The 19583-nt window shown below is 41.1% G+C and overlaps 2 protein-coding genes and 1 long non-coding RNA gene across 11 annotated transcripts in view; 1 reads left to right on the top strand and 2 right to left on the bottom strand.

The window, feature by feature from the left end:
- Positions 1-2968: 2968 nt before the first annotated feature.
- On the bottom strand, positions 2969-7182 carry MLNR (motilin receptor). The gene is made up of 2 exons (XM_017814987.1): positions 6417-7182; positions 2969-4497 (listed from the first exon to the last, which is right to left on the bottom strand). The coding sequence occupies exons 1-2, from the start codon at positions 7180-7182 to the stop codon at positions 4184-4186; spliced, it is 1080 nt and encodes a 359-aa protein (XP_017670476.1). The 3' UTR covers positions 2969-4183.
- Positions 7183-7341: 159 nt separating this feature from the next.
- LOC108497446 lies at positions 7342-19134 on the top strand. The gene is made up of 3 exons (XR_001874834.1): positions 7342-7415; positions 13429-13481; positions 16869-19134. It is a non-coding gene; the product is annotated as an uncharacterized LOC108497446 (long non-coding RNA).
- The window catches only part of FNDC3A (fibronectin type III domain containing 3A), a 117629-nt gene continuing 105598 nt past the window's right edge, over positions 7553-19583 (bottom strand). For 5 of the 9 annotated variants that reach the window (XM_017815051.1, XM_017815050.1, XM_017815052.1 and 2 more), the window contains 7 exons: positions 19122-19235; positions 16293-16442; positions 15925-16208; positions 14077-14286; positions 12526-12692; positions 11806-11933; positions 9558-9878 (listed from right to left, as the gene is read on the bottom strand). In XM_017815051.1, the coding sequence (XP_017670540.1) occupies positions 9564-9878; positions 11806-11933; positions 12526-12692; positions 14077-14286; positions 15925-16208; positions 16293-16442; positions 19122-19235 (1368 nt within the window). In that variant the 3' untranslated portion in view covers positions 9558-9563. Of the gene's footprint in view, positions 9879-11805; positions 11934-12525; positions 12693-14076; positions 14287-15924; positions 16209-16292; positions 16443-19121; positions 19236-19583 lie in introns of all 9 variants that reach the window. The other 4 variants (XM_017815048.1, XM_017815057.1, XM_017815055.1 and 1 more) reach the window with 1 other exon arrangement.

Raw genomic sequence — 19583 nt, 5'->3', positions numbered from 1 at the left:
ATTGGTTCTTACAGTAAGAAATAACTAGTTTTCCATGTTTATTTTAGAACAGAAATTCAATTTTTAGAATAGATATCAAATAACTATTGTCTAATATAGACAATATAATATATATTTGATTTAGAGTCATGGTAAGTGAAATGGTGAAAAATGAAATTACGTCACAGCCAGGGCATATTATATTCCATGTTTATTGCAGAGTTACATACACCACGTACAACTGGCTAATGAATATGAAAATCAGATAGGAAATAAGAAGAGTGATGGGGAGTGACTTTCTGACATTTGCACCAGCATTGCCCATTGCAGTGGCTGCTGCTTTTGCTGTTTCCCTTTTGACTATTGTTAGAACAAACCTGGATTGTACCAGCAGAAACACTTGGCTGAAATCCACACAATACGCAAATATGTTTTCCAAATAACTCCAGCAGTTTTGTTTATGCCTGATTAGAGGGACAGCCTAACAGATGTGACAAGCTACTGACTTAAAACCAGGTATTGATAAATTTATTAAGCAGTTGCAGCAGCTTCAGCGCAGGCTCACAGGAGACTGGATGCACAGGCAGCCATGGGTAGATCCCATACTAATGATCTGTTTTTCAGAGGCTATCAGTCTTCTTTCTCTGTCACAACTGTTTAGACTGTAAAGCTTTCACAAGCTTCATGTGTCTGCATCAAACTAGTAAGATTTTGCAGATGTCACCTCCCTCCCAGAAAAGGGTTTCCATGGATTTTCCTGGTCTTTTCTCAACTTGCCCTTAAGCTCTCTCCCCTCCCTTCCCCTCCCTCCTCGCCTCGCCTTTCCCTTGCCTTCCTGCCTTCCCTGCCTGTCTGCCTTCTGTCCGGGGCAGGCAATCAGCAAGCAGTGCCCGAGACTGCGGGGTCCCTGTGGCACCGAAGCCGATGGGACGTCAGGAGCATTCCCCAGTGCCATCCCACCGCTGGGGTTTTAAAGTTGTGGGTTTAGGCTACGGTTCCTGGGAGGGCTTGCTTTCCACTCTGTTAAGTACAACCTGTTCACATGTTTAAGAATGAATGGGTTTAGGTACCTTCCAAACTTCAGTTGGTTAATTGTGGTTTCATGCCTTCATAAGTACAACAAGTCTCCAGGGTCAGTCGTGGTCTCTATCAAATCACCGATTTTCTTTCCTGTGATTGTCAATGTAACTAAGCTTGTACCTCTTTAAAAACCAGACCATCTTGCCATCCTTTCCTTTTTATCATTCGTTATTTGTGCTTTTCTTTTACACACCCCCCACCCCCCCTTTTCTCTCTTTTTAAAATTATGATTTCTTTCTCTCTGCCTGTCACAGTTGCTCTGCACCTCTAGTCCATTTTCCCTTGTATTTTATAGCCTGCATGGTATTGACACTAAGGATAGCCTGGCTGCACCTGGACACAGAGTTCCTGGGAATAAATAAGTGCTATTTTTTTTTTTTTTTTATTTACAACATGCCTCCTTACACAATTGAGTACCGACCACCAGAGACAGCAGTGCCAGGCCTGGTTAATTCTGAGGAAATACCCCAAACTTCATCTATTTCCTAAGCATTTGTTCTGGTGGATAGAGAGCATTAACAAAAAGGCACCACAATCTCACAAGTGTAGTTTGCTGCCTGCATTACTCTACTAAGCAGGCAAAGAGGATATTTATAACAGAGATACAAATGACTTTCCCGGAAAACCAGATCATTTCCACGGAGTCTGCCACTGGGAGCAGAGGCTTGCTGCTGTGGTGTCTGAGGCCAGGCAGGAGCAGCCCAAGCCTGAAGCTCCCTGCAGGAACACTGTCACCCCACAAGCAGTCAGCGATGAGTGAGCCCGGTCCCGACTGTGAGGGACCTGCCCCGGACACCCAGCACATGCAGAGAGCAGAGCAGCGCCAGGGCTCTCTGCAGAAGGGAGTGCACCCTAGAAAAGGGGGGTTCAGGGCAGCAACCCACCAGGGCATTTCCCTCCCTTCTCCCACTCACATCTTGTGCTCACGGTACCTATGCAATTGCTTTCGGGGAAATTTCTGCCAGGCAAGTTTTTCTTTACCTCGTAGCGCAATTTAGTAACTATTGATAAAGGAAAGCCATTATCAGGACACCACAGGCATGCAGAAGCAGCTCCATGTCCACATATTAATGTGATAAAGCTTTTTTTCCCCCCTTGGCCTACATACATTTACAAAGAATACTGTTAATAATAACTTATCTAAAAAAACCCACAAAATAATAGCTGTTCTTTTATAACATTTTAATGACATCCTGCAGCAAGAGCAAACCAACCCAAGCCCTGCAGACAACTGCTCTCCACCAGTATGAAGCCGACAAGAAGAAAAAGAAAGCTTAATGTGCATTCAGTGAGATAGGAGACTTTTTCTGTCTTTAGATTTTTTTTTTTATTCAGTGACTCAGAGTTACAGATTGTTTGGAGAACCGGTCATATTTTTAAAACCCGGAAAAGGCTTGGGTTCAATTCTGCCCTCTTGAGATCTCTGAGATAGCTATTGAATTCTGTTGAATTGATCTAGACAGGCTGGATTGGTGGGCTAAGGCCAGTTATATGAGGCTCAGTAGCCCAAGTGCTGGGTCCTGCACTTGGGCCACAACAACCCCGTGATCATATATCATAGCCCAGCGCTACAGGCTGGAAGAAGAGTGGCTGGAAAGTGGCCCAGTGGAAAAGGAGTTGTGGGTGGTGGTTGACAGCAGCTGTACATGAGCCAGCAGTGTGCCCAGGTGGCCAAGAAGGCCAATGGCATCCTGGCTTGTATCAGCAATAGTGTGGCCAGCAGGACCAGGGCAGTGTTCCCTCGTACTTGGCACTGGTGAGGACACACCTTGTGTACTGTGTCCAGTTCTGGGCCCCTCAGTTCAGGAAGGACATTGAGATGCTGGAGCACCTCAATGGAGAGAAGGGCAGTGAAGCTGGGGAAGGGTCTAGACAGTAAGTCATATGAGGAATGGCTGAGGGGGCTGGAATTGTTTAGCCTGGAGAAAAGGAGGCTCAGGGGGGACTGCATCACTTTCTACAACTACCTAAAAGGAAGAGGAATTAACAGAGAACCAAGGGCAAGTGTTGACATACCACAGTCATGCTTCTGTAAGCACAGTCCTGCTTCATGGATTCTGGTCCAGATTTACATCACTATAGCCAGGAAGGTAACAGGTAAAATTCATAGATGCAACGATCCTCTGGAGAAATCAGTGTTGCAGCTCCTTCTAGCTTTTTCTCACGACGAGCCTCCTTCCTAAATTGTACAGCTGAAGTTTGCATTTAAAATCTTCTGGAGTAGAATTAGTGGGTTGGCTCTCGACTTGCAGTGCAGTGTTACACAGCAGTAAGTCCTGAGTGTAGTCCAGCATGTTTGGTGACAGGTCTCGTTTGTGGCGAGATGGGTTAACTTGGCATATTATTTGCACACGCAGTACACAACGGGACACAGTGGACACATACCACTAACATCTGCCATACACTACACATCTATCACAAAGAAATGATCTGGAATATCTAAACTTTTACAAATACAGAGAACTGGCTGCTAGCATATAAATAAGAGACTTTATTTGATCACATGGGGCAGGCCAAAAGGATTAAACCCAGAGGCTGCTGTGCACTGCAGATGCTTTCCTAAGGGAAGAGTTACTGAAATTGCCCAGGAAAGTCCCCTTCATGATTACGAGACCAGGTAGTAAAAACATATACCTCTTCTTCCAAGGCTGTTTAAGTTGGAGGGCGATTTTTTTTTGGTGTCTGTCTCCATGAGAGACGGTGTTTTGCAAAATCTCGTTTATAAGAAAACCGATTTAAAATGGCAAAGGCAGTCTGGGAATTTTACCCACTACTAAATCCAAGAAGTGCTCCTTTGCAGACCTTGATGTTATGATTTTTAGAAAATATTATAAATTGCACAGAAGATACGCAACGAACAACATGTATAAAGTAAAACCACGGTTTTACTGGCAATTTACTGTTCCTCATCTCTCACGAGCTGAACAAGTTGCACCTACTTTATGGTGCCCGCTTGCTCCGTTAACAAAAATACAGGTATTCCAAAATACCTGTACATTCCAAAATAGAAACAATTACGAAATACCACAAGCCCTAACAAATGTCCATCCTTTTACAACTCTCCTGCAAAAAGGAAGTTTCCTTCCTGAGGCAAGAATGCCGGAAAAAAGTGCAGGCTGCAGTCTCAGAAGCTGGTGGTGTACTCGTTCCTTGTGCTGGCGCTGGTCTCTGTGTAGCCACTAGCATCTTTTGTTACTGTGAAAGCCCTTTCTGCAGCTCGGCGTGGCAACAGCAGCTTGTAGGCTGCTGCCCTGTACTTCTTTGACATGAGGTTGTAGAGGACAGGGTTGATGGTTGCACTCAGGTAGAAAAGCTGCAGAGCAAATATGTTAAAGTACTGGGAGAACAGCATCGTCCTCATGTCTCGGGTGTTTATAAATATGATCCTGCCAATGTGGAAAGGCAACCAGCAAATTACAAAGGCCAGAACCACCACAGCTATAAGACAAAATAACATATGCGGCAGTTAAGGAGTGAGTTAACTTTTCAACCGTACAGTAAACTAAATTTTATGCGGCTGATTTTGCAGGTTCTTCTAATTGATACAAATGATATGTAGAAATAATGGCAGCGAATTGTTGGAAAACCATGAAAATGGGAATAGCATCAAGTCTGACTGTTAGTCTTTGGATTAAAAGGTAACTGGTAAAATCTTAAGCTTAACAGTGAGATGAGTTTGCTGAGCAAAATGTAAACAACCAACAGTGGCATAACATCCATATAACAGCAGGCACAACAGAGATCCCTCTCGGCAATGTCTGTAATGCCACATATGTGATATGAAAACAAAACTCAGAATAAGAAGAGGTGTTTTTGAGGAAGCTCCACAGCAGCTCCATTTGCTGCAGAGTTGTTTAACATGTTCACATCACTGAAAAAGACCAGGGCTGCAAGTTGGTCACCCAAGCTCCTACATAATTTGCGCTATTGTGGTGGGATGGGATCTAATGTAAAGACCTTACAGGGTAGCTGGGCTATTAATTTTTTTTTTTTTCCATTGAAGCTCCAACACATATCCCCAGACAACTACTGCTGGAGACATATTTTACTAGATGGATCTCTAGCCTGAGTCACTTCAGCTGTTCTCATGGGGCTTGCATTGCATTTTAGCACAATGCAAACAAATACAATCACTCTTGCAATAGCAACACAGCAGGAGCAGATGAAGAACAATTAAATAAGTGCATTACTGTATCCATATTTTTAACTATTTTTGTTTATAAATGCATGTAAGTAAAACAATAATTTATGGAGCATTGTCTGTGTTTCTCAGAGATTAAAAAAAAAGGGCTATAGCCAAAGAAAGTTTACATCTGAAATACACCACAAACACATTGCTCCTGGCTCTTTGAGATAAGGGAGCATTGGTCTGGTTCAGTGGGTTCTAAGGAGATCACGGATATGGGTGTTTCTGTTGGAAAATCTTATGCCTGCTTCAATGTAAATACCTTCCTCGATTAAGTCAGCAAAAATTTTCTCAGGCTTATTAGTTCTTTTCCTTTGTCATACACTACTTCCATCCAGCTGGTTACCTGACTCTTGATTTACTAGCTGATCCTTGGTAAAAGAAGTCTCCTGTGTAGCATGTAAAAAGTGCACTAAAGGTATAAAGAAAAAAATAACATTTTTTTAATTTGTTTTTATGCTGCTTAGTTGGATTTTTTTCATTCCTTTCCCTTCCTTTCCTCCCTCCCTTCAGATTGGTCACTGCTTACAAACTTTAAAGCTCCAGAGCAGACTGTGATCTCTATCCTTCCAGAGCCTGATGCTGGGTTAATATATGACTAAAAAAATAAACTAAAAAGGAACAGCATCCTACATCTGTGGGAAGTGTTTTGGTATTATATGAGTTGTCTTCAAACAGCTCATAGGGGTTAAGTTTTTTTTTTTCAGTCCCCTTGCGCAAACAATGCATTGATTTACTCCTAGGAGAGCTACAAATGACCACTAAGGAAATCAAACTTATTTTTCAGAAGCAGAAATTTTTGTGCAGAGGTGTTGCTGCCCACTGGAAGGGACTACTGATGTTACAGTTTTACTGAAGTTGCAGACTACCCTGTACTCAGTTCTGGCTGGTAAAGTTTAGAAAAAGGGTATTTCTACAGAAGGCAGTCGTGCTGCTGGATGTGCAATCCTACACGAGTGAAGCCTCAGTTGTGAGGGAGCGAAATCCCTGCCGTGGCAGTTCCCGGGAGCACTGGTGGGCTCAGCACCATGGCCGAGATGTCCCCCTATCCTATTCCCTATCCTGCTCGGGAGCTGCAGGTGCTTCAGCCCTGGTTCTAACCCCAGACACGGCCCCGTAGCCCCGGTCCTAGCCCCAGCCATAGCCCGGGGGAAATGGCAGAGGGACTCACCCAAGATCTTGACTGTCTGGCGGTGCCCCTTCTCCCGGAGGACCGAGCCGGGGCCCCGCAGGCGGGTGTTGCTCCGCCACAGCTCCCGGCCGATGAAGCCGTAGAGGACGCTGAGGCAGATGACGGGCAGGACGAAGTAGCAGGTGGTGACCCAGAACATGGTGGCCAGCAGGCCGGACTCCAAGGCTTGCGGGGTGGGCTTGCACTCGCGGCTGAAGTCGGTGTGGTTGTCGGGCTGCTCCACGCCGACCAGGAAGAAGAAGGGGCTGGCAGAGAGGAAGGCGAAGGCCCAGAGGACGCCGACGATGGCCTTCACCCGGCGCTTGGTGACGACCACCTTGGCCTTGAGGGGGAAGCAGATGGCGAGGTAGCGCTCCACGGTGAGGGCGGTGATGTGGAGGAGAGTGCAGTAGGTGCAGCCCTCACTGAGGTAGTGGGAGAGGCGGCACAGCAGCTGCCCGAAAATCCAGGGCCGGGAGCGCCAGAGGCGGTAGAGGTCGAAGGGCAGCCCCAGGAGGATGAGCAGGTCTGAGACGGCCATGCTGCCCAGGTAGAGGTTGGTGGTGGTCTTCATGTCGCGGTAGCTGCGGATGACCAGCACCGTGAGGACGTTGCCCGCCACGCCGAGCACGAAGAGCCCCAGGCAGATGGCTGTGATGGGAACGAGCACCCACAGGGGCACCGCCAGGCACAGTCGCTCGTCGCAGGGTGGCCACGGCCACGGCCACGGCTCGCCCTCGCTGCCGTTCCCGCCGCCACCCCGCATCCCGCCGGGGACGCGCTGCGCCCTGGGCAGCGCCTCTCCTTGCCCTGGCCGCGTCCCCGCCCCCGCTGGGACTCCCGCCGCCCGCAGGTACCGCGCCCCCGCCCCGCCCCGCGGTCCCGGCAGGCAGGGAGGGAGGGAAGGAGGGATGGGAGAGGGGCGGCGGCGGAGCGCGCATAGGACTGACCACCAGCAGCGAAAAAGAAGGTACTTTTATTGTCCACAGACTCTTAAAGGTACTTTGCTACATCGTTTTATGTATTTTCTATCAGACTATACAGATTCGTCTTCATGGAGCCTGACGTTGTACAACCGTAAAGTGATATGTTTGGTAGTGTATCTATAGAGTTTTAAAAACTTTAGAGCTTCTCTTTTTCTTTTATTTATTTATTTTTGGAATGTACAGTATATGAGGTAAAATTAAGATTACATTAAAAACTGTCGTCAATGCAGTAATATGCACTGAGGCTCAAATGGCAAATACACTATTAAATGACTATCAAAAATAGGAGCTCATTTGAATTTTACTATGAAAAACGTAGGTCACTGCAGGTTACCTGCAGTAACAAATCTTACCATTTTAGACATTCAACCGTAGGAAATCTCTGGGCTGTGACACGCAACCTCATTTGCACTGCCAAACATGGCACTTTTAAGAAGGTTCTAGAAAACATCAGTTATCGTGGTATCCTGTGGGAAGGTATCAGCCTATAAGTACAAACGACAAATTCGAAATAAAATGTAAACATACAGTACATTTTAAAGACAGATCATTCTCGCCACGTGGAGGCCTAGTTCTTTGCCATTTCTTTTTTTTTTTTCTTTAAAAATGGAACTCAACAACATTATTCTACAGCACAGATCGTTGGACGTATAAACAATTACAATACATGCCCGTTCTAATATAAGAGAAATTCTTCAGAGATCTTCAAAGCACAAGACAGAGGTTCCTTTTTTATTATTATTAAGACTGACAGAAGTGTTTAATACCATTAAAAATGCTAAACTGAACACAACTAGAAGCCATTAATGATCCACTATCTTGTAACTCAAATAAATTAAAAATAGCTAATTACAAAGTGTATAACAAATAACATAAGTGTGATGAGACAAGGATTTTTTTTTTTAAAGATAAGTTTCACTACAAGCTTTGTGTCACTGGCAGTCATTGACATCTAGCAAGATGTTCAATGGGATACTTGTTAAAGTTCAGTCTGGTCATTCAAGAACTCACAAATGCAAGCTCACAAAACATTGATGAGTTATGCCATTGCAAAGTGCTCTAATGCAACATTAACTACATGCAATCAACAATTTGGTACAGTATCCAAAGAGACATTACATTAAACATTAGGATCTCAAGAAAAAAGCAGCTTTAAGTTTTCTGGTGCAAATTACTACACTTCGTCTTCTGATTTGGTGCCCCAAAGAAAAGAAAGAAAGAAAGAAAGTAAAAAAAAGGAAAGAAAGAAAACAAATAAACAAAGGCAGTGCTTGTTTCTGGTGGATATGGCAAGTGAATGTTGGGGAAACAGCAAAAATTCAATAATGAATTTTATCTCAAAAATCTATTAACTAGCCAAAATCAGAGGGTACAGACATTGGTATAAACTGCATCCAGTCAAAGGTCAGCTTCAGAAATGTGTTTTGCAATTTAAATAATAAGTCTAAGAAGTTCTCTCACACCCTCCCTTCTATATTCAGAAGTAAAAGAGGCATTTTTGTAAGTAAACATCAAATCCTGGGGGTAAGATAAACCACTTGTGCCATCTCCTTGTAGTCTTTCGGAAACATCTACTTGCAGTGAAGAACTCCACATTTATCAGATAAGAAGCTTCCTTCATGCATGCTCTTCCATCGAATTTATTATTTGCTGCCTGAGAAAAGCCCCTTCTGTTTTTCAGCATAAATCCTGCTTCCCAAATAATTAAGACAAATGAGGAGGTAGAAATACAGCGCTAAATTGCTTTCACAGCATCAGATTAATATTGTATACAGCACAAGTTTGTTAGTGTAAGTTTTAAATGCGATTTACACATTCTTCCCTGTTATGGTAGCAACTCTTAGAAGTGTGGGCCAGGAAATCATCTTTACACTCGTGTTTAATGGTCAAACCCTTTTCATTAAACACTGTGTGCCTGCCCCATATCGAGTTTGTACTGCAAGAAGGCATATAAAGAAAAGATTATATTTCTGTGGCTTGCATTTTAATAACGTGTCAGCCTATACCTATGACTAAGTGTTTTAAAGTGGCTGAAAAGTTTGCATCAGTCTCAATGCCGGTGCTAAATGCCTGTTTTTGTAAAAGCAAGAGAACAGAATTACTTTTAGATTATGAGAAAGTAAAATGTAATGGGCAGCATTATAAAATAGATCTCTTTTCTTCACTTTATGACGAAGTACTGAATGATAACAGCAATCAGAATGGAAAAGATAGCAAAAAGTGCAAGGATGACAGCAGCACACACTTGGTCACTCTGTGACCATTGTGTCCTTGTGGTTTGCACAGTGTCCTTGTTGGTGCTTGCCAGTGGTTCAGTCCTCTGAGAGATGAATAGCACTGGTGCGCTGTAGGGGCCTACCAGGTCCTGGTGACCTGTGGTCTCTTGGCACTGTCGAATGGCACATGCGCGGAAACGGTATTCACAGTTCAGCTGAAGGCCTGTGTATCGGAATGACCAGTCTGGACCCTTATAGATCTGGCAGTGAAGGAAAACCAAAACAGATACATCAAGTAAAAAGTCCTATATGCATATTTATCTCAGTATGGTTGATGACAACTCACCAGTGTTTTCACCCGTGCAAGAAGCAAATTAAACATGCAATTTAAATGCCAGATAAACTCTCCAGTCCTTTTAGTGAAACACAAGAACTACATTTGCTTTTATGGAATGATGAGTACACACTAAATAAACTCTGTCAGAAACCCCAGTGTTAAGGTGTTTTACTGACCCCTTATAATTAGATGTAATATACAATATCATTATCATGTGATTTTAGGCAGTTAACTCTGTATAAACCTAATTCAATAAGCCTAATACAATCCAACATAGTTTGTTGTAGTTAAGTTATCGTGTATTTAAAATATTATAATTTATCCCAATAAACACTGTATCAGGAAAGCTGCAAGGAATCCTCTCAGTGATTCTTAATTTCATCATATTCCCAAGACAGATATGACTTATGAGGGTGTTCTCCAAAGGTGTCTCAGTTGGCTGGTTAACATGAGTTTACAACTCTTCAGCATGGAGTGCCTAATTCAGTGAAATCTAAATGCTGGTTTCTCAAATTAAATAAATCTGCAGCTACATAAAGGTCCTGTGAAAGCCAATAAAAACTCATGTAGGCACAGTTACAGGTACATCAATAGGTACTGAGCCATTATGTGGGTAGCACAGTACAATTTGATTTCTCTCTTAAAACCCCTCACCCTACCTCCCAATATTTGGATTTCCTTTATTTACCTGGTAACAGGATACAGAAATATCACATCATGCAAGACCTTTCCCTACAGTTACCATACTGTTAGACAGTATTTCACAAATGTAAGCCACTGACCATTCAATGAAAGGAGGAAATCTCTTCCAATTCTGCTGTTTGAAGAGCTCTTGCTGTCCTTTACTGGAATCTACAACCTAGAGACTTTTCTTTCTGAGGCAGGTCATCGGAAGTGCAGCTTCCTCAAAATTCTGCTAATTTGGATCATGTGTTTGGTAGTGAGCAAACAGGCCACTGACACACATCCTACTCCAGCTACTGCTATGCCAGCTGGCAGGGGTTACTGCCCTCAGCTGCTTGTCCTCAGTGCCTTGCCAGAAGTTGCTTTTCCCTCAAATGTATTTGCTGGGGTATTTATATGGTTGCTTCCTAATGTCTCGAAGATCTTAGACTGATGTATATAGCTCATACAGCAGATTACTAACTTATTTTCACTCTGGCATGGAAGAAGCCATGACATTAACAATCTGGACAACGCATCAGGGAGAAGAAGGAGAGGAGACTGAAATTTTGGCAGGGAAATGGTAGGAAACAGCTCAACCTTTGTAGTTACAGCATGCCCTGCTGCTGAAATGGTCCTATGGTGAAAACCTAATCACTGAATTACATTAAAAAAATTCCTACAACTGAATGTCTATATTGCCTAAGTAGAGGGCTTTCCTCTGAAGTTCTCTGCAAAAAAGTATGACTTGAACAAAATCAACACTTTTATAATATTGTTTACTGCCTTCAAACAGGTCTTAGTGAAAAGAGAACCCTTTGCTCCTTTTCTCCTCAGTCTCAATTATGTACCATTGGGTGAAAGGTTTCTTTTTGTCAGTTGTTCCCATTAATGGATGACTTCCTCACCACTTGAGATGTCAACAGTTGTAAACATCAGTGTAACCCAGAGAGGCTGGAACTTACTGCAGAATTTGTAGTATTAAATTAGAATTAATTAATTAGAATTAAATCTCCTTTCTATGTGATGATGGCTTTAAGAGATACTACCTTATATTATTTAGTAACAGAAAGTTAGCATGGTGACTAAAAATGTACTGGAACACAATCTTTAGTAAACTAATTTTACTGAACTTGTTATCACAAATAGTAATTGAAGAAAAATACAATAACTTAAACACATCATACCTGTTTGAATTCCGAGTCTTTTCCCACCATGACCTGAAGACAGTAGATAACTGGATCACCCTTCATGGGCTGCAGAACCTCCCATGTGATTTCACAAGCGTGATCATTTATTCTCTCTATCCTTGGTGCTGAAGGAAGTAAGCACAAAGGTGACAGCTAGCTCTGCTTTCATCATTGTGTAATGTTATATTCTAGTGACCCATAAAATTCTATATTCTACCTGCTATTTTGTCTCAGAGAAACACAAGATTCAGAATCAAATCTATTCTTCCTCCAGAGTTTTCTGGAGCAACAACTAACAATTCACATAGGTCTCTACTGCTAGTTCAGTTATCATTCAAGAGAAAGCAAGGGAAATTTGGTGACCATAAGTGTGCATCATGTAAAAAAAAAAAAAAAAAGAAGGCTGCAACGCTTAAAATTATTCTAAACATGCAAGGAAGTGTTTTCACCCCAACTTGCTGTAACAGCCCGGTCACTCTCTTGTAGTAAGCAGGGATTCTAAGTACAAACCTTCTTATGTCAAAGAATGCATAAACCCTGACTCTTTAATTTTTGGAGTAAATATTTTAGGCAATTACATGAAAGGAGCATTCACCCACTATCCCTACCTGTGCTTGGAAAAGGGCTTAGCATTCTCAATACTCCAAATACAACATAATACCAAAATCAACTTGCTATCCTCCCAGCCCCCCAAATGAAAAAAAGAAGAACCTTTACCTTTCAAGGCAGCTGGAACGGATTTGGGAGTAGTGAAAACATATTCTTGAGAAAGGGGACCTTCACCAGCTTCATTACATGCCTGAATACAAAATTTGTATGATGTAGACTCACTGAGCCTTTGAACTTTATATGTATGACATGGTCCTCTGTATAAGGATACAAACCTGAAAATGGAATGAGTAGCTTATTTTGAACACAGAAAAGGACTTCTCAAATAGCTACTGTATTGTATTGAAATCTGTTCCCATAATTTCCCAGAATCTAATGAAAAGCCCAGAAATGTTTATTTCAGAGTTAAATAGGGTTCTGGCTACTATAAAACAATAAGCTCATTTTCCAGGGCCAAGCTTTTATTTCTCCTGTCTTTGAAATAAAAATCTCGTGCATGAAGAATACTACAGATTCTCTCTTACCAAAAATGGTCCATTTTAAGAAACCGTTCTGCACTTGAAACAATGGCAAAGGACAGCAGTTGTGTCTCTCCAATGAGCTGTATATATTGTTTTTTTCTTGGTCATCTACTCCTCCAACATCTTTAGCTTTTCAAAATTTTTAGATAACTAGATTTTAGCTTTTTGCTCCTTTGTAACTCTCCCACCTAAAAACTCCAACACCTGAAAAAAGTGCCATGGATACAACTGCTCTTGTACATCATTGCTGGAGATGGGCCCACCCAGACCTGCACAGGAGGCCAGAGTCACACTTGTACTGCACACCAAGTCCCTTTCTGAGAGTTCTGTACACTGGCCATTCTCCTGTTGTAATTCTTTCACAAACTGATCTTGGCAGCTCTTGTTTGATTTTCAGTTTTGGTATCCCCAGGACACAGCACAAATTTCTCTCTTCCTGCAGGGGTTGTCATCTCCTTAGACTTTTTCTTTTCTTTTAAATTTAAAACAGATGGTGCCTGCACATGACCTCGTCTTTAGTAATGGCAATGAATTTCTTTCCAGGTAAGAGTCTATTTTTTTTCTTACAGCACAGCAATTTCACCTAGTAGATCTCTTTTGTTTCACTGTCAAGCTAAAGCTACTCAGAGACTCAAACGTGGTACACAGTGTAGCAGTACTGCTCACTTTACCATTTAAGCAAGGGTACTTGCTGTACCATCTCAGCTTAGACTGATTTAACATGAGACAAGGGATCTCTTAAATAATAATCTCTACTATTTTCCACTAAAATAATTGCATATAAGGCAACAGAGAGTAAAGAATTCACCCCTTCCAATATTAAGTATATAAAATCCACAACACTAATTGGACTTGCTACTTTGACAAAGTATTTAACCAAAAGTGAGAGAGAAAAGTGTGCTGGTACAAAACATTGCATTGAACTCTTCATGGGTAACTGTAAATAAAAAACAATGAAGTTTTAAATATTGTACTTCCCAGTACAGAACACCAGAGCCCTTCTTGCCTTGCCAGATGAGACGACCTCCTATGTCTGTTGTAAATTCAGCAAAGCATATGGAATTCTGCCCTTTGCTGCCATCTCCCAAGCATCAGACCACAGCGATACAGGGCAGATTAAAGCGATGCCAAAACCAACCTTCCGTTCTTATCCTCCATTTGAAGGTGGTACTGAATGGAGTCAGTTAATACTTTTGCAGTTCCCTCTCCCCACTTCAGTTTGAGAGTCTGAGAACTGTATGCAGCACATTCCAGGCGAGGTGGATCCGGTGGGAGAGGCTTTGTTTTCAGCTTTATGGTGTGGCTGAAAGGACCTGCTCCAAGACTGTTCAGGGCTTGAATTCGTACTCTAATATTTGGAAAAAGAGAGAATAAATTAATTAGAAATTAGATTCTAAAAAAAACCCTGGTCATTTCCATCATTCACAATAAAGAGAGAATATGCTTTGATAGACTGTCATGAATATGCAGAGCATCACTTTCCTTACCACATTTTAAGGAGTTGGATTGATTAAAAATATTCAGATAAATTCATGTTACTGAAAAGATGCAAATGCTCTATCAGCTACTTCAAGAGTGGTCCATCTTCCTGACCCTGCAGTCCTTCTACCAAAGTTTCTGATATCACATTGGAGAGATGAGGGAAGGTAAAAAACCCATCCCCAAAGAGGGGAAATCATATCTTTGAGTGTTACATCAGGTGAGTTCAAGGATGACTAACAGAAATTTTTATGGACTTTCTGGAACAGATCCTATTCATGTGAAAATAAAGTGATAATGCCCAGCCAGCTGTCTTGCTGTTTCCACCATTAACACATCTCTGGGCACCTGCAAACACAAATTTTGAATTTTGGATCTACCTGGAAAATGAGAGGGAAAAACCAAAAGAAGTCAAAGGACACATAGCTGGGGCGTTTGTAAAATTTGATATTCAGGGATAATTTTTTTTTTTTTTTTAAGACACCATGGAAAACAACGCTGGCATTTGGTTTACAAGTAAAAATTAAAATACTTATACAACAGAAAACTTATACAACAGAAAACATATTTCACAGGTACCCACAGAGAACAAAGTGTGTCTAATTTCATTTTGCAGACTAACATTTGCTTGTCCAAAATAGTGTCTAGGTAACTGGAAAAAAGTAATCACAGTAATTAAATTCCGAAACAATTAACCACACAGCTGCAAAATGTGGAAATGCAAATGTGTGCACAGGCTCAAGAATAAATATTTCTCCTTTGCTACAGTAATATTTAACATTATGCTAATTTATTACAGCCCAGAACTAAGGTTAATATATGTAATTTTTCATTTGCACAGAGTTGACAGTGTATTCTAAAAAAAAAAACCAAAACCACTTCTGTGGGTAGAAGTACAGAAGTACTACAATAGAAGCTTCTCTTTTTTCAGTCCATTGACACAGAGAGCAACAGTTCTTCAGATTGCCAGCATTATTGTTAAATAATTATAAGACACACAGAAACATTGTGGTCTTATGTAAAGCATTAAAAAAGTAATTAAGGATTCAGAAAACTGCACAGCCAGATGATATCCTAACTACACTGAAATCAGAGTGGGCTTAAATTCTGACCTCCGTGGGACCGATCAGACTGGACAAGGTCTTTCCTTGGATTGATTTTTTCTTGTCAAACACCCCAGAGGCCATCTATGAAGCAACCGGTCCAAAAAACAGTTATCAATCTGAATACCTTATGTGAATTCAGTTAACCTCACACATTAGCCAGACAGATACAACACTATTACAATAAACAAACTAAAATAAATCATTCTTGAAAGAAAATAAAAGTAGCACAGTTTATGATGATCATCATTACAAAGCTTCGTTTTGCTCCATGGCTATGCAGTACTAATGGTTGTCTCAGAGTAATAATGCAGGCAATAAAAAAGTAAAAGGAAAACAAACAAACAATGCATCTGCTCTTATGGAAGAAACAGTAGGCTGTCACATAGCTGTGCATGGCATACCTGTAGGTAGTATCTGGCTGTAAGCCATCTATAAAATAGGTCAGATCCTTCCCAACAGTAATTGGCTGCTTATCTCCAAAGTCTATGCTGTAGCCAAGGATTTCAGATCCATGGTCACAAGGTTCTTCCCAGCTTATAGCAAGGCATGTGGAAGGAGAATAGTGTGGACTTTCAACTTCATCTTCACTTAGTCCACGAAGACAGGTCACAACTGCAGGTACAGAGGCTGGAGTCATACATGCCACTACTTCACTGAAAGGGCCTGCACCTGCAACATTCACTGCCTGTAAATCCAAAGTAGACCATGTTTTTATGGCAGGGTCAATTCCTGTTTCCTGATTTCACTAACAATAATTTTACATCTTTACCTGAACCCTACAATAGTATATAGTGGCAGGCAAAAGGCCTTTCACTTCACAGTTGAGCCCAGGCCCACAATAGGAGATCTGCATGCATCCTTCCACGCCACCCCACTCCAGTCGATACTCCGTGACATCAGCTCCATTACTTACTGGAACCTTTAAAATGGATATAAATAGTTAGAAGTTTAAATTAAAATAAAAAATTTAAATTTAAAAAAACCACCAAAACCCGAAAAAGTCAATCAAACCACATCTATTTTTTTTCAGAGGAATGTTACACTCCCATTTCTTTGCTGATTTTTAAATCAGTACAATACAAATAAATCAGAATACAATACTGGCCTTGGATCACCTATACTTCAAAACCGTTATTTATTGTTGCAGAGACTACTCTTTACAAAGTAATTGTGATTTCAGTTGCTTAAATACAGATACCATTTAGCATATGGCATTTGGAGCCTCAACAGTCAATGGTAAGAGATGGTCGTCCTGAGAGGGTATGAGAGTTTGCCCTGGCTGGGTCTCTAGCGCAGGGATCACAATATGTGAAAGCACACTGGTGACAGTGTCTTTATCTTACAGATTAAAGGACTCCTCCTTTGGAGCACATCATGGCTCTTGTGCATGGAAACTAGGTTGTGAGCACAGTGGGAAGCAGAAAACTGTGCACTCTGTCTTCTCCTAAGATAGAGTTGTGAAGCAAATGGGAGAGACATGTAAGTAACAAGACAGAGCTGGACTGAAATGCCTGCTCAAGGAGCCTGTTTTTCCTCACTACCTACCCTAGGAATCCAAATTTAGCCTCCCAATTTTGAGAGTTGTATGATTTTAATACCCTTTAGAAATAACAATTTGAAGTACAGCTAAAATCACGTGTTCCAGTGCCAGACTAAGATATGAGACTACAGAAAGGTATCAGCAGTCAATGAAGTAATAAAGTCAACCAAAAAGCAAAACAATTTCTTAGATTGTGAAGAAAACAGAAGAAAAATGCTGACATGCTTTTGTAGTAAATATTCCAAGACAGCAATCACACCAGGGTGCAGATAATTGCTCCAAAGCATGTTTTCCTTTACCCTTCTTTTGAAAGAGAAGTATTAGGTACTTTCAGCATTAGGCCATGTGAAGTTAAGTGACTGAAAACAAACAGCATTTCAAAGAATAACGTTTGGTCTTCTTGATTTGTGACTAAAAAGGACCCCCTTCCCTTCTCTCCTTTACAATGAGATGTGTTTGGTGAGAGGACTAATGCAGCTGTGGATGGCTCTCCCACAGTCAGGGAAGATGCAATACTTTCTCAGTGTTACTGCTGTTGCTGCTGTAGATGTAATGGAGTTCACCTTAACAAAAGTAAGGGAATCCAAGCCAACAAGTGCAGGGATGACAAAAAATTGGGGGAGGCATTTGATAGGCTGAGGGGTATGGCCACCAGAGTTATTTCCACAATTGGAATCTGATACAAACTTCAAGAAGTTCCAAGAATACAGTGGTAAACGCATAGTCCTGGAGCTGGGATAAAAGAGTACAGACTGAGGAGCAACCTTACCAAAAAAGAAGGTGTGTATTTGATGAAGTCAAACTACATACTGGCTGTATTAGCACATGAGAAGCAAGAAGACTAAAAGGAGTAATGATGCTCCCCTACTCAACACTTGTGCGGCTGCATCTCCAGTACCATGTCCTGTCTTGAGTTCCCCAAAAGGAGATTGCAACACACAACAAAAAAGTTGTGTGTTGCTTATTTGATAGCAAGATGATAAGGCTGAGGGGAGATCCTACTGCTGCCTTTAAATTACTTATCGGGAGGGTACAGAGATGACGACAAATTTTTCTTGAAGGTGGCACAGTGACAAGAAAAGAGTTGTGACTTGCATTAAAGGGTATTTTGACTAGACATAAACAAAATCCTACAGCACAAGAGTTTACCCAGACACCTCTACCAGGCTGCAACATCTTCATCCTTGGAGATAAATAAAACTTCACTGGGCAAGGCCCTGAGAAACTTGACCTAAACCTGAAGTTACCTCCAATTTGAACAGAAGGTTGAACTAAATAACATCTGGAGGTCTACTTGTACTTTAATTACTGTGTGATTCTATAAAGCAGACATTTAACATCACTCAAATTAATCCTACCTGAATGTTGTAAGAGGTGTTTTTCAAAAGGCTTTGCCTTGTAGATATTTAAGAAGTGCTCCTCTGACATATGCAGTAGGAAGCATGAACACTACCTTCCAGGTAAAATAGTTTAATCTTTTTTTTTCTGTACAATTCTGTAACTCAGATATTTCACTCCATCTCAAGCAGCTGAAAAGTTGTGTTTAAACAATATTCCCAGATAGAATCTTTCTTTTTACAAGCTTAATTTTTATCTATTGCATTTTTTTATCAGACATCTAAACACTATGGGTTTATAGGAAGTCTGTGAGGCTTTTGCTACATTATTACTGATGTAATTATATAAAATTAAATCAGGTTATAAAACCAACAAATGCACAATCATCTGTTGTATTACGTGGATAGATTCTCTCTGAGGAAATATAACTACATTAAAGAAAAATTTTAAGAAGAGACTGCATCACTCAGAAATGCAGAGCAGTAGTTGTGGCAAAACTCTTAAACAAAAGAACACAATAAGATCTCAAGTACCTGCAGGCTACCAACTTACAGCTGCCGTGTAATGGTATGATGAATGACTAAGGCTTTACCTATCAAGTGTTGGATAAGGTAATCCCATGCTTACAAATAGGATTACAGTACAGTATTAAGTTTTAAAGCTGAGCTTAAAAATGTAGAAGACAATCATGTTAGAATAGAAGTAACATGGCATTCTTACCTCCCATGACACCTGAGCACATGCAGCAGACCTGCATGCCACTTGAGGGGGCTTGCACTGATCTGGTGGTCCAGGTGCTGTAGTTATTTCACATTTTTCTGAGTAAGGTCCAAACTATTAAGAAGACAGTTGATACAACTACATTGTAAAAACAAAATTACTACTTTTTAAATAACAGTTTACCATAGTAGGGATGTACAACAACAGCCTGAAACTTTGTATTACGTGTTTATAAAATATATTTCTGTGGACTGTGGATTCAGGATTTATTTCAGTATGTGACTATTCTCCAGAAAAGCTGCAAGATTCTTCTTTACTACAGCAAATGCAATGTGAATAAATTTGGCACTTCAAACTCTTGGGCAAAACAGGGAAGCGCTATCCAAAGCCTTATTTTGAAGTTACACGATGGCTGCACTGGAATATTAAACAACTTGTAACTGCCTTTTTATATCTATCTAA

Source organism: Lepidothrix coronata, unplaced genomic scaffold (genome assembly GCF_001604755.1).
Source record: "Lepidothrix coronata isolate B3197 unplaced genomic scaffold, Lepidothrix_coronata-1.0 Scaffold48, whole genome shotgun sequence".
Lineage (NCBI taxonomy): Eukaryota > Metazoa > Chordata > Aves > Passeriformes > Pipridae > Lepidothrix > Lepidothrix coronata.
Note: the sequence above shows the minus strand (reverse complement) of the source record. Positions and strands in the feature narration are given on the sequence as shown.